The 14,114-nt window shown below is 42.0% G+C and overlaps 1 protein-coding gene across 1 annotated transcript in view; it reads left to right on the top strand.

Moving 5' to 3' along the window:
* LOC147029450 (titin-like) overlaps nt 1-14,114 on the top strand; it is a 146,814-nt gene that overhangs the window by 22,706 nt on the left and 109,994 nt on the right. Inside the window, exon 2 of the mRNA XM_085872499.1 lies at nt 1,548-1,708. Within this exon, the coding sequence (XP_085728625.1) occupies nt 1,559-1,708 (150 nt within the window). The 5' untranslated portion in view covers nt 1,548-1,558. The remainder of the gene's footprint in view (nt 1-1,547; nt 1,709-14,114) is intronic.

Consider the following 14,114-nt stretch of genomic DNA (forward strand, 5'->3'; position numbering starts at 1 on the left):
GGTTTGAGGCGATCGTGGTTGTTGTGGTTTGAGGCGATCGTGGTTGTTGTGGTTTGAGGTGATCATGGTTGTTGTAATGGTGGTTGAGATGTGGTTGGTCCAAAATAATGATAGGAAAAGAAAAACACTATCTCAAAGGATCACAGCCCTGTTACACGAATACATCCCATTAAACAACGGTGGGGAAATCTAACTGAACACGGACTTATCGGCATAACTAACTAAGGACCTATATTGTGTTCTGCGAATTTCCACAGCCTTAACAATATTGAAAACATCTTCCTATTACCTGTAAAGTGGGAATGCTTTGTCCAGGATATGTTGAGCTCGATTCAGTAAAACACTCTCTTTACGATGTTATGCCACAGTGTTGACGGTTAGAAACTGATGGGGTTTTTTTGTTGAAAGAAACCATTGGTTTGAATACATTTGATAAGCTTAAAAAAGGACTTCCACTTGTCAATCGTGTTTGATGACACCGTAGGTGGTTCTGCTCAAGCCAATTGGACAAAGCACCTTGTTTCGATGGTTATTCCGTTCATAGAAGCTGAGATAATTGGCTTGTCACAGTTATGTGTTGCACAAAAGGGCACGAGTATAACAAAACGAATGCATTAGTGTCCATGTGAATGGTGGAGGATGCTGGGCATGGAGTTCAATCAAATCAGGGAAACCTTGATCACAAGGCACACAGTGACATAATTAAAGCGTTGACATTTACAGATAGAAAACAAACTGCTTTATCGAATGAACAATATGGATTTTATTTTTAACCACGCCAAAATGTAAACACATACTCCTTATGAGTAGATGCATAAATGTTTGCTATGTTGCAAGAGAACATTTAACAGTTTATTGTCAGATGGACGTCGCAAGTAGCTGCGCAATGAACATCAGAAAAATGAGGTTCTGCCGAGTTTTGTTGTGACGGTGTTTGCGACCTCTCTGACAAAGTGAGGTTTGCCATGATGTGGACCAAAGTTATTTTGGTCATTGCCAGCAAATAAAATTATAGGATGACCAGCAAGTTGCCCGTGCCTGCATGGGATTCTAAACGGGGTAGGGATGGGGGTGGCAAAAATTCAAATGGCGTCTTCTGTCATCGAGCCGGCAAGCTGGGAGCACCAATTCACATTCACTTCCACATCTGATGCAATTTAAATGTTCGAATAATAGCGGAGAGGTGCTCCATTTGAAACTGTTTCTTCGACATATGTAGCTTTTTGATGCTGACAGTCCGTAATAAAAATTTGTATTGGTATCAAAGCCAGTTAGTCACCACTCCAACGCAGGTTACTCCGAATGGTTATTGCCCCAGCACTTTGGTACTCATTTCACTGAAATCAGGAGGATGACGGGCTGAGTCGACCCCACCCGGTGTTAATTCAACGGTTAAAAGGGGCTCAAACTCAGGACTTTTTGGTCCCAAGCCAGTCACCTTAACCACTAAGCCACCATTGCAAATTAATAGGAGGATTTAAAAGGATTACTATATGAGTGTGACTTTAAAGTGATGTCTTAGTTGGTCCCTGACATTCTCTCACCAGGTTTTCCAGCCATGGACACCAGGAGACAACCGCATAGCCCATCTACCATTGGGCCTGGTCTCGCCACAGCCATTTATCCACAACAACGAAGTGGCATCCCTGTCCACACTCCTGCATCCATCAGCAGCGGTCCTCCCTCCTTTATTCACAGCCATACGCAGGTGAGAACAAACTGACTTCTACAAATATTGCCTCCAGTGCATTGTCTCACTTTTCTTTCCCGCAGTATACTTCACCAACTATTCGGGCTTGGTAAACACCTGGATATTTTGCTCTTTATATTCTTGGACTTATGACACTGATTGTAAAATTTGGCTGCAGTGAAATCATGAGTGGTTAACCACCAGTTACTGTGAGTGTTACCCTGCAGTGAAATTTTATGCAGTTCATAAAGCCGATACTTCTGCAATGATATATAAATAACTTGAAATATAATGTTATTTTCTGCCTCAAGTTTGCAAAAGCACATTTCTTTGAGCATTGGAGTGCCTTGAAATACCATCAACTTGTATCTTGACATTGTATTGTCATTCACCTCCAGGTGGTAGTTCTTAACACCCTGAGGTCAAACCTCTTGTACATGCTCGCTCAGGTGGCCAATCACTTGGAGTGGAAACCAGTTCTCTTAATGTTTAAATGGTTTGATTTAGAGCCTAGTTGCATCATGGTGGTGAAGGAGGTCCAGCATCTTGGTTATAAAGAAGTCATTGATAAGAGGCAAGCAATAACAGAAAATTTGGTCACATAATAAATAATTATCAATGATAACCACAACTTATATTTCCAGAAGCCAACAGGGTGTGAAAACAAGGGGAAGAAATAATATCACATCAAGTTATCTAGTTTTGTCAAATCGTGTCCGACTTCTGGTGACATCCATGATCGGATTTCTCAAAACATCCTGATTCTACATAACTTCCTGTGGCTCTGGCAGAGACAGCTTTTTGCAGCTTTTACCCCATCCATCCAGCACATACACGGTCTGCCTCTTCCTCTTATTCCCTCAACTGCACTCAGCATGATTGACTTCCCCAGACTGTCGTTTTCTGCACGCATGATGTGTCCAAAGTATGACAGTTTCTGTTTCATCATCCACTCTTCTCGTATACATGGTGGTCTAATTTCCTCAAGCACTGATTTGTTTGTTCTTCTTGCAGTTCATGGGATTTTTTAACATTAGTCTCCAACATCACATTTCAAAGCTCTCAATAACCTTCCTTTTTACTGTCCATGACTCTCATCCATCCATTGCAACTGGAAATACCAGAGATCATTCATCAGCACCTGGTACTTTGCCATCTCTTTGAAGTTTCTACGAACCTCACATTCTATCACTATCAGTGATATCACTATCAGCTCATATTCCCTTACTTCGAAGGTTGCCATCGTATTGCTATGTCTTTTGTATAGATTTTCAGTTTCATCCTTCCATGCTTCATTCTCTGTGTTTCTTCCGTGAAATCTTTTCCTGTTCTATTTTTAAGGACCCCAATCCTAGACCTAAACCTTTTATGGTCTTTCTGATCTTTTGCAAAACATTCTTGTTTTTCCTGCTGTTGTCACTTTCTATCTCGATGCTTCCTTGAAATAATTTCCTTTGTTGTCTTTCCTAGTTTGTCATTGGAAGTCGACATTTACAAGCTTAATGTTCGCTCTTGATGCGCCTTTAGTTTTCATCTTTCTTCTGTCTGCAATATTTATTGCCTCTTCTGACAGCCATTTAGCCTTCTTCTTTCTGCTTGCTTTTGGGATCTTGTTTTTGGCCTCTTCTTTTACGTTTTCAACTTCTTACCACAATTTGTCTTACATTCTGTCAACCAAGTCCAGCTCTGCAAGAAAGCTATTTTTTTTACCTTTTTTGCACATTGTTAGTCCCTCCGCCGTTGAAGACGGGGGTTTTGAAATCACTTCTGTGTGTGTGTGTCTGTGTGTCTGTCCGGGCTGTAACTTTTTACCATTTCAGCTTTTGTCATCAAATTTGCAGCAAAACTTTATCATGAGAATATGGAGCAGTCAAATTAATAACTTGGTCAAAGGGTCAAAGGTCGGTGTCACATAAAATCGTCAATTTTGATCCAATTGACCTGAAATTTTAAGAATTGGCGCATTAGGTCACTGAATTGGTTCACCAATCAAAATCGAGAAGCTCATTGTTTTTTTTTAGATCAAAAGGTCAAGGTTGCCTAAAATCATAAAAATTTATTTAACTGTTTTCATCATGTTTAGCAAACAGAAGAAGAATAAGAATAAGAAGTCTTGATTACAAAGTGGATGTGGACTGGCTTTGCATTTGCAGTTGCTTTCTAGTTTAGAAATGTTTTCAAGGTGATATCTGGTGGAAATTTTTTATTTGTTTTTCTTTTCTCCATTTGACTCTTAGATTTGCCACAAGGAGTTCATGATATGTCCCAGAGTTTACACCTGGCAGAGTATTGACAGATTGCACAGCACCTCTCCATCTTCTATTGATTAGAATGTTGTCAATCTGATTTTATGTTGCCCAATATAGTGAATCCCTGTATTCAGGTTGTGCTTGGTTTGTTTGAACCATGTGTTTGCAATTACGAGCTCAATCTACACAAAGCACTCCAGTATCCACTCCCCTTTCTCATATACCAAGGCCGTGCTTTCCTTCAAATCCCTGGTGCTCCTGCTTCTCCAATTTTTGCATTCCAGTCTGCCAAAATAATTAAAACATCCTCTTTAGGCACCAGTTCCTGCAACTTTCCATGAAACCCCTCCACATTTTATTTATCTGCTGCAGAGTTTGTTTGTAGCACATATCTGAATGATGGTGGTGTTCACTAGATGTCCTTTCAACCTCCATGATAATCCATCATTCATTGACTGGGTTGTATACCCAGACTGATCCTGTCGTCTCCTTCATGCAAATCACTGTCACTCCATTTGTTTTACAGGTTTTGTGACCAGAAAATGACATTTTGTAATCATCAGATTGAAACTGCCCCAAACCAGTGCATTCAAGTTAATTTATCCCTAAAATTCAGTTTGTTCATCTCTTTTTTTCCCCCATTTTTTGTATACCTTATCAAGGCTCATATGAGAGCTAACACACAATGCATAGCAAGGGGGCATGAGACAAGAGGGGTGGGAGTGGGAAGGACAAAACAGTGGGGAACAGAGACATTAGGAGATCTGTGGAAGAGAGAGGGATGGAGTGGGGAACACGGGGTATACAAGATGGACATTACAGGGACTTTCAGGAAAGAAAACAGGGAATTTGAAGAAGGTGGGACAGGTGGGTTTGGGGTGGATTAACGGGGGCAGAAAAGATCGAGGATTTGGATGGCAGATGATAAGAGGTGGTGGTGAACAGCTGTTCTGAAGGCCGGGAGGGAAGAATGAGATTGAACAGAGTGAGGGAGTTTATTCCAAAGGTGGGGAAAAAGAGGAATGAAAGAGTGAAGGTGAGCAGCGATTCGTGATTTTGGTAGTTTTACTAGAAGGGGGTTGTTGGCGGACATCGAGCGCCCTGCGGAAATATGGTGGGGGGACAAATCGCAGACACAGCAGGGGGGGGGGCAAGACCGGAGAGGAGATGGTAGAAGACAGAAAGAGCACCGACCTGCCTGCGGTGAGAGAGTGAGAGGCCCAAAGACTCAGCCTCATTGCGGGAGATGCCAATGATCTGAAATGCCTTGGTTTTCACAGCGTGAAGCTGAGAAAGGTGGGAGGCAGGAGCACCAGCCCAGAGGGGAGAGCAGTACTCCATCAGGCTGCGGACGCAAGTTTTGTATGTGGTCAGGAGCTCAGGTGGGCCGAGGAAGGACTTTGCACCATGGAGGATTCCCAGTCGGTGACTGGCTTTGGAGGCCAGGCTGGAAATGTGGCTTTTCCAGGAAAGATCGTGGCAGATAGTGAGTCCCAGAAGCTTGAAAGAAAGGACTTCTTCCAGAGGATTGTTGAGAAAGTGGATGGGGGGCGGGGGAGGGTGGTGGTTCCAAACGGTCCTTTCGGAGAGACATAGTGAAAGTGTGAGATTTGTCCGGATTGAAAGACATGTTCCATGTGTTGGACCAGTTTGTGATTTTACTCAGATCTGCAGTGAGTGAAGAAGCTGCTGCTTGCCGATCTGAGGGATGACATGGTATGGCAGAGGGTGAAATCTTCAGCAGACAGATAAAGAGGATTTTCTAGAGAGTCGGAGAGATTGCTGATGAAAACCAGAAAAATAACAGGTCCCAGAATGTTACCTTGAGGAACTTCAGCCTGGACAGGAAGAGGGGATGAGAGAACTCCATTTCGGGCCACACGTTGGCTGCAACAGGAGAGGAAGTCTGCGAGCCATGAGTGGAGATGGCCTTGGATACCACAAGAAGAGAGTTTGGTGAGCTGGGCAGGGTGCCAGTCTGCATCGAAAGCACATGATATGTCGAGGGAGACGGCTCTGATTTCATGTCTGCCATTGAGGACCTCCATCCATTGTTGGGAGAGAAGAAGCAGCATATCCAGGGAAGAGTGACCTGGTCTGAAACCAAAAAACTCTTTCTCTTTATTACATCTAACTTTCCATGATTTGTTGACTTTACATTCCATGATACAAATTTGTGAATGTTTGAGAAGCTCAAAGTTCGACTTTCAGCTCGAGTGATTACTTTATGAATGTGAATGGAAGGAGAGCTAGAGGCCAACAGAGGAAAGCATGTGATGTGTTGCTGAGAGATGATCTTTGAGTTAAAGGCCTAACCAGAGAGCTATCAAGGGACCATGCAGCCTGGAAAGCAGCCATTAGGTGAACCACGGCTTTCACATGCAAGCATGGAAACAGCCGTAAAACGACGATGACGACGACGGCGGTGGTAATGACGATGACGATGACCTCAACAACTGGATTGCCTTGTGGGTTTGATCCAGTGGCATCATTACGGTCACTCAATCTCACATGGAGTAGGAATAAAAACAAAAATAGTGAAGAAATTCAAGCCTGTTAACAGTGTGCTGAGAGTGAGAAGATATGAGTGAGAGCCAGGACGAGCATGTTGGGGAAAAGATGTCCATAACCATGGCTTTTGTCGACCACATACTCCTTGCAAAGCCATAGTGGCAAATGATGAGCTTTTGGCACAGTGCAAGTACCCCGGGGTGCTGGCAAAGTGCAGTTCAGTGCAGTGGGATCAGATGAAGAGCCCTGACAGTGTTGGAGGCACTTGCACTGCAGCAGTGGCAGTCTGGATTCACGTAACAGAGAAGAACCCTTGACGTCTCAGCACACAACCAGATCAATAGAGAGCCCAGGTTGGAATAAATTAATGAAATGAAATCACACCTGCTGATGGTAAAACATACCCTGCCTGGTCCAGTAATGTAATATTTACATTCCTATTGGAATCATAAAGAAACTACACAAAAATATCCCCTCCCATCCCCCAGAAGTCAGAACCTTTGGAAACCAGACAAAGTTTCTAAACATATCTTCAGCTCATCACATGCATAGACCAATGAATACAAAACACGCTATTAATATAATACATACTACAACTTAACACATAAACATTTCACCTTTCATAAGTGCAGGAATGGCAAGAGGGGCGTGGGGAGGAACTAAAATAAATATATAGTACAAGGCTTGTTCCATTCTCAGGCCATTTCCTTTTTTTCCCAAGAGGCCCCCAATGAAGACCTCCTGCAGCCCGGCTGATCTTGCTCCATTCTCAGGCCGTTTCCTTTTTTTTTTTTCCAAGAGGCCCTCAATGAAGACCTCCAGTAGCCTGGCTATTCTCCAGTTTCTAGTTTGAGAGAAATCATTGGCAAACACATGCACATTAATGCTGATTTTACAAACACATAGGCAGACACACTGTTCAACTGTACATTCTACATGGAGACCCAGACCTGCAGGGGATGATGTGGGGTAGATCTGTCGATCACCTGGATCCATCAAATATGGAGTATTTCTTAGCTCTCATACGACCCTCAACGGTGTATACAAAAATAAATAAAAAATAGGGGCTTTTTTTGTTCATTTATTGGGTTTTTAGGTATATTTATTTATTTTTGTATGGAATCGAAGCTCATGGAAGAGCGAGAACCACAGAATGAATCAGGATGTAATGGTACAAATCGAACAGCAGAAAGAGAGGGGGGATACCAATAATGGGGCCAAGGGACAAAATAGATGGAGACTGACAAACAAGGGATGCCGGTAAGAATGATGGGTATGGGAAGGATGCAGAGGGTGGACAAGATGGATACAGAAGCAATCTCTCAGGAAGGAAAACTGGAAGGAGGAGGACGGGCATGGTTAAAGCTGCTGTCACACCTTGACGTTTTAGCCAGCGTATGGCAACATATCAAAATGTATGTAAAATGCTGGCGTACGCTGAACTATTGATGTTTTTTTTTCCAGTTTTGGGCATATTCATAACGAGTTGGACGTATGCATAACGTATTAGTAACGTACACAGAACGTTTCGATAACATATAGATAACTTATACCAACGAATGCTTAGCGTGTTGTTGGCGTTCACAACCTATGCCCAATGATAGTCTAACGTATGCATAGCGCGGCAGCGTATTGCCGACGATCATGTGGTGTAGCCTATTAAAAGGCTGCCGCTCGACGATTCAAATCATAACCGCACTGGACATCGAAGTGTCAAGCCGCTGTCACACCTTGACGTTTTAGCCAGCGTATGCCGACGTATGAAAAATTTGCCGAATACGTTATGGGTAAGTTTTGCATACGTTAAGAGCACGCTGAAGCACACTGGCATACGTTGACAAATTTTAAGCATTCTGAAAGTTTTTTGACGTATGCCACTATATGACGCACACGTTCCGCATACGCTGGCCATAAGTTGTAGGCACGTTATGCGATCGTTGACACACGTTACTTGTAAGTTACTCAAAAGTCGAAACACTTCGATGTAATGTTCAGCGTACCCAGAGCTTATTTCTAACCTATGAGTAACGTGCTTTGAACGGGGGGGGGGGGGGTTGGAAATCACTTAAAACATGTAGAAATGCAAAAAAAAGAAAAAATTCTCTAACAATTTTTTTGGGGTGGGGGGGGGGGTTGGAAATCACTTAAAACATGTAGAAATGCAAAAAAAAAAATTCTCTTTTTGGGGGGGGGGGGTCCAAGTCCAATATTTAATGGCATGATCCTTGGACCATACCTACCCCCCCCCCCACCAAGTTTCGTCAAAATCCGTCGAGGAGTTTTTCCGTAATACTGTTCACAAACAAACAAACACACAAACAAAGAAACAAACAAACAAACAGAAAGGGGTGAAAACAGTAACCTCCATCCATCTTCGAAGATGGCGGAGGTTAAAAATGTTTTGAGTTGTTACAAAGCAATGAATTGCCACATCATGGCAGGATAGCTGAGAGGTACGCATGTTCGCTGTAAGCTGCCAAGCCTGGGTTTGAATTGGATCCTGACCCAGCTATAACCTGTCATCCCAGTGATTTACAGGTAGGGTAATTAATCAATGTGTGTGCCGTCTCTTGCACGGATGTTTACCTTGGCCTCACATTTGTCAGAATCCCCCCTCTCATCTCCCCTCTCCCCCTCCTCACTCTCCCCACCCCTCTCTCCCCCCTCTCACCCATCTTCCACCCTCTCCCTCTCTGTGTTCCACCTTTCTCCCTCTCTGTCTTTCACCCCTCTCCCTCTCCGTCTTCCACCCCTCTCCCTCTCTGTCTTCCACACCTCTCCCTGTCTCTCTCCCATCCCTCTCCAACCCCCTCCCTCACTCTCTCTTCCCTTCCTCTCTCTTTCTCTCCTACCCCATTTCCCTCTCTTTTCCACTCCTTAACCTTTCTCTCCCAACACTCTCCCTCCTCCCCTCACCACCCCTCTGTTAAGGGTACTGTTAAGGACTGAAGGTTTAGTTTTGGATTTTGAATGGCTTCCCCAGAGTGTAGCACATACAAATCCGATTCAGAGTGAGCTGACTGGAGAGGTGCAAAGGTCACTGCATGTGCGAGCATGCATGCATGCATGCAGTCACGCCTTTGTCAAGTGTAGAGCATGGTTTTCAAATGCTCCCACCCAATTTTATGTAGAACACTGGTTAAAAAGAAAATGTTGCTGTTTGGATACATTTTATCACACTTTTCTTCCCCGCCCCTTATGCCATCCTTTCTTTTCCGCATGCTGCCTTCCCTTCACCTCACGTTGCTTGCCCTTTACCACATGCTGCCTTCCCTTTCCCTTCCCCTCACACCACCTTCCCTTCCCCTCACACCACCTTCCCTTCCCCTCACACCACCTTCCCTTCCCCTCACACCACCTTCCCTTCCCCTCACACCACCTTCCCTTCCCCTCACACCACCTTCCCTTCCCCTCACACCACCTTCCCTTCCCCTCACACCACCTTCCCTTCCCCTCACGCCACCTTCCCTTCCCCTCACCCCACCTTCCCCTCCCTTCCCCTCATGCTGCCTTCCCTACCCATCAGGCTACCTTCCATACCATTTGGGCTGCCTTCTCTACCATTCATGCTGCCTTCCCTCCCCATAATGCTGCCTTCCTTCCCCTCATTTCCTCCCAAACTCCCTCTCCTCTCCACCTCCCATGGACATATTTGGGTAGGCACCGTGTGCTGTATTAACATGCTGTTTTAACTTACTCCATTTCGTACAATCTTGCACTACCCCCCCCCCCCACCCACTTCTCCTCAAGTCTCACTACCATATGCAAGTTGAGAACCTCTTTCCCACTTTCCCCCTCAAGGCCTGCTACCGCAAATCCAGAACCCCCTCCCCTCACACTTATCCCTTCCCAAATCACGACCCCTACATCGACATATTTTATGTTGTACAATACTATACCATACTCTATTATGTATACTGTATCTTGTCTCATTCTATGAAATGTTCTACTGAACTGGAGTATTCTCTATCGACCTGTGATGTGTTGTATATTATAATATACTCTTGTATGCTGTACTGCGTTAAAACACTGTCCTGTAATCATCTAGACCTATATTCTAACATACACTCTAACATTTATATATATATATATATATATGTATATATATATATATATATATATATATATATATATATATATATATATATATATATATATATCGTCATGCGCCACTTAACGACGGGGTTACATTCTGAGAAACGCGTCGTTAAGCGACGTCGTCGTTGTGCGAACATCTTTTTTTTTCGTTTTCGTTTTCTAACATCATACTTACACAAACCTAGACACCTAGACTACATGGTATAGCCTATTGCTCCTCGGATACAAACCTGTACAGCATGTTACTGTACTGAATACTGTCGGCAATTGTAACACACATCCAAGAGAGACTGAAGACATGTTAGTTTTACCTTTATGCTATTCATGACGGCCATCGGTGTTGTTCGCAGCAGCTTACAATCTCCTCTCGCATCGATTATAGAAAGATGAATAAATAGCGTTTGGATTTTATAAATACGTAATCATTGCATCGATGTTATAATCTATAAATGAAGAAACGAGCTCCTCTCAATTGTGATATATATTTTCGGAACAGTGCGATTGTTTTAACAACATGAAAAGCTTCACGAAAAATAAATTTGTGTTTTAATTTCGACTGTAACAACGATTCATTCACGGAATTCTTCAATTCAAAGGTAATATACTTGCTCGAAGGTAAACGTGCAAACATTGGTTCAGTTTGAAAGCCGATTTCCTTGAATCCCGATTTAGCACGATCCTGTTTTTTTCGCGATGACATTTTATGGACCTCAACGATCACATTATAATGGGACCACACTGCCGTTTATTATCATTATGAAGTATTATGTACTGTACAGCGTACATAATTGTATGTGCTATTTTTATACGACTGGCAGCGCTACGTCGGCTCCATCACTCGGCGATAGGAATTGTTCAGCTACATTTTTTTTTTCATTTTTTTTTTTTTCAGAGCTGGCAGATCCGTCGTATATGCGATCCGTCGTTGCCCGGAACGTCGTTAAGCGGCGCACGACTGTATATGTATATATATATATATATATATATATATATATATATATATATATATATATATATACACATATGTACAGTATGTTCGTGAATCAAATCAAAAATGAAATCTGGCAAACATATGCACATTAATATATACATATATTTATATATATATATATATATATATATATATATATATATATATATATATATATATATATATATATATATATATATATATATACACTCCTCCCATGCCTGTCTTACCAAAGAAATCTGCATAAAACAACCACGAAAAGCTATGCAAGGGAAACCCTTTGCTGTTTCAAACCCTTCCCAGAGTTCCTCCACAGCTGTAAAGACATTCACAAATGGTGCACACATGAGAATCCCAATGCTACACACCCTCAGCTGCCAGACCAGTTTCATCACTTTTTGACGAATCATCACCGACAGCACTGATGCGCTTTCCTTGTATATCCTTTCATGGTTGTTTTGCAGCTTTCTTTGGCTAGAAGAGAACAGGAGGAGTTGGTTTAGTTATATAATCCTAGCCATCTGGGTTAATTGATTATTCCCTCCATTCACAGGTGAGAGATGTCAGTGGGTCTTCTTTTTTACATGTATATATATTCTCAGTTTTCAAAATTTAAGTTAAGTTTCTCTTTAAGTTCAACAAGACATGTACACAACAAATTCCAGAAGCATTTTAAACACACACCTACTGCATTCCAATCCCCCTGGGTCCCACTTGGCAATGGAGCTGAGTGGGGTGGTTGGTATGTCAGAACTGTATATGGAAAACGCTGTCAGTAGCACTGCTGGAAATAGGATTCCCTTGTGTTGTTGGAATGTGAGCTGAACTAACTTTTAGCCAACACTGAATTGAAGCTCAACTTTTGCTGCAAAGAGACAAACCGATACTGCTTGAAGAAAGATGGTCAATGTATATTTGCGACTTTCAAAAATTACACAACCTCATCCTTCATACCCTTTTGACAATCACCTGACAGTTCTCTGTAGAGCTCGATTATGATTAAATAAAATTTGAAAGCACTAATCTTGTAATCTGGTAAAAATATAATGTTGACCACAATCATATTTGCATGATTAAAAATGCATATCATCTTTTCTTTATCCAAAGTTTTCAATCTGCAAGTTCGATTGAACAATTATTTCGCAAGTAACCAGAAATTAATTTTTTATTTGTGTCTCAACAAGTGAAATAAGGCAAGTGAATGAGAGTTACTCTGTGATGTCAGACTCCAATGGAGCACAAGTAAGATCATTAACAAGTGTAGAAAGCATTTAAGTGTGATCCATCTAGCTTCGATGCTCTGCCTTATGGTGGTATGTAAGAGTAATGGGAGCTTTTGCGGTAAAATATGTTATTAGCTGTAAAAACTCTATTCCTTGAGGAAATGCAACCCACAATATGGAAGACAAATTAACCTGTCTGCTTCATAAAATGCGGATGATTTATTAATCGAAATATACTAATTACAGCTGATCTTGAATTAACTTTTGTTATGAGCTAGTGTTCTATAAACCTTTTGTGGATTTCCTTCCGACATTGCTTGCGGCCTTCCCAGGCTCTCACCTGAAAACCTGAGCAGTTGGAATCCATCATTTTGGACTGTTCTGTCAGAATCAGAAATTTTGTAATTTTGCTTGATTATCATTAAGGTATGAAAGGCCTTTACAACTGGCCTTTGTGAAGACCTAAAAATACCCTTTCTCAGTGCAATATTATCAGGCTCTGCTATCAAGCCCGTAAGACTAGGGAAATGGGAGTGCAGTTTGAAATGCCTCGGAAAGAACTGCAAAAACCAAGCAGCAGTGCATTGGTCACTAGACTAAAGAGACCATCCCAAGCTATCTTCAGTTCAAACTACCAATTTGTTCACATGACTTGATTAAATTGCCTTCAACCCAGAATGTATTTTGTGCTCATCCTTATTCGTTGTTTTTATTCTTTGTTGCCTGAATTCCATAACGTATTGCACTCACCCAGCAGACTACAGAAGTATAGGTGATTTTTTAAAAATTGTATTCATGGGACCATTAAAATATTTACAATCATGGAATACAGAAAGCTGGGAGTAATTTTGCATGATGCATCTATAAACCAAGAGTCCTCCTCTCTGTGTAATCATAACCCATAGGCGGGTGGTGTAATGCTGCACTATGGCTTGCAGGGTATTCCGCGAAATGGAATGGACCTCTCGTTCTAGTACTGCCTACAGGTCTCCCAACGTGTGTTGATTTGTCTCAAAGACCTTGACCTTGGATTAATTCCACAATCTTTCCTCCTCAAATTGATGAACCAGATGCAAATTGTTTTCTTATTGGGAGCATCACGTGTTTCAAATTCATTACAAAAGTTCCTTTGTACAGTCACAATAGAATGACAAATTTTATAACACCATTATGTGATGAACACTTTTTCACGTACATTTTATGATGCCATGTTGCTCAGACAGGGATGCTGAGTAATCGATTGGCATTTCCGATGTTTATAGATGCTTCAACCAAAATTTCAGACTCGTACCTGTGTTTATTTCAAGATTATACATAATTTTTCTGGTCCTATTAATAAATAAATAAAAAAGAAGTGCATAGCACGATACTTG

This window comes from Eptatretus burgeri, chromosome 3, assembly GCF_056783735.1.
Source record: "Eptatretus burgeri isolate ZD-2024b chromosome 3, Ebu_testis_v1, whole genome shotgun sequence".
In the NCBI taxonomy this organism is placed as follows: domain Eukaryota; kingdom Metazoa; phylum Chordata; class Myxini; order Myxiniformes; family Myxinidae; genus Eptatretus; species Eptatretus burgeri.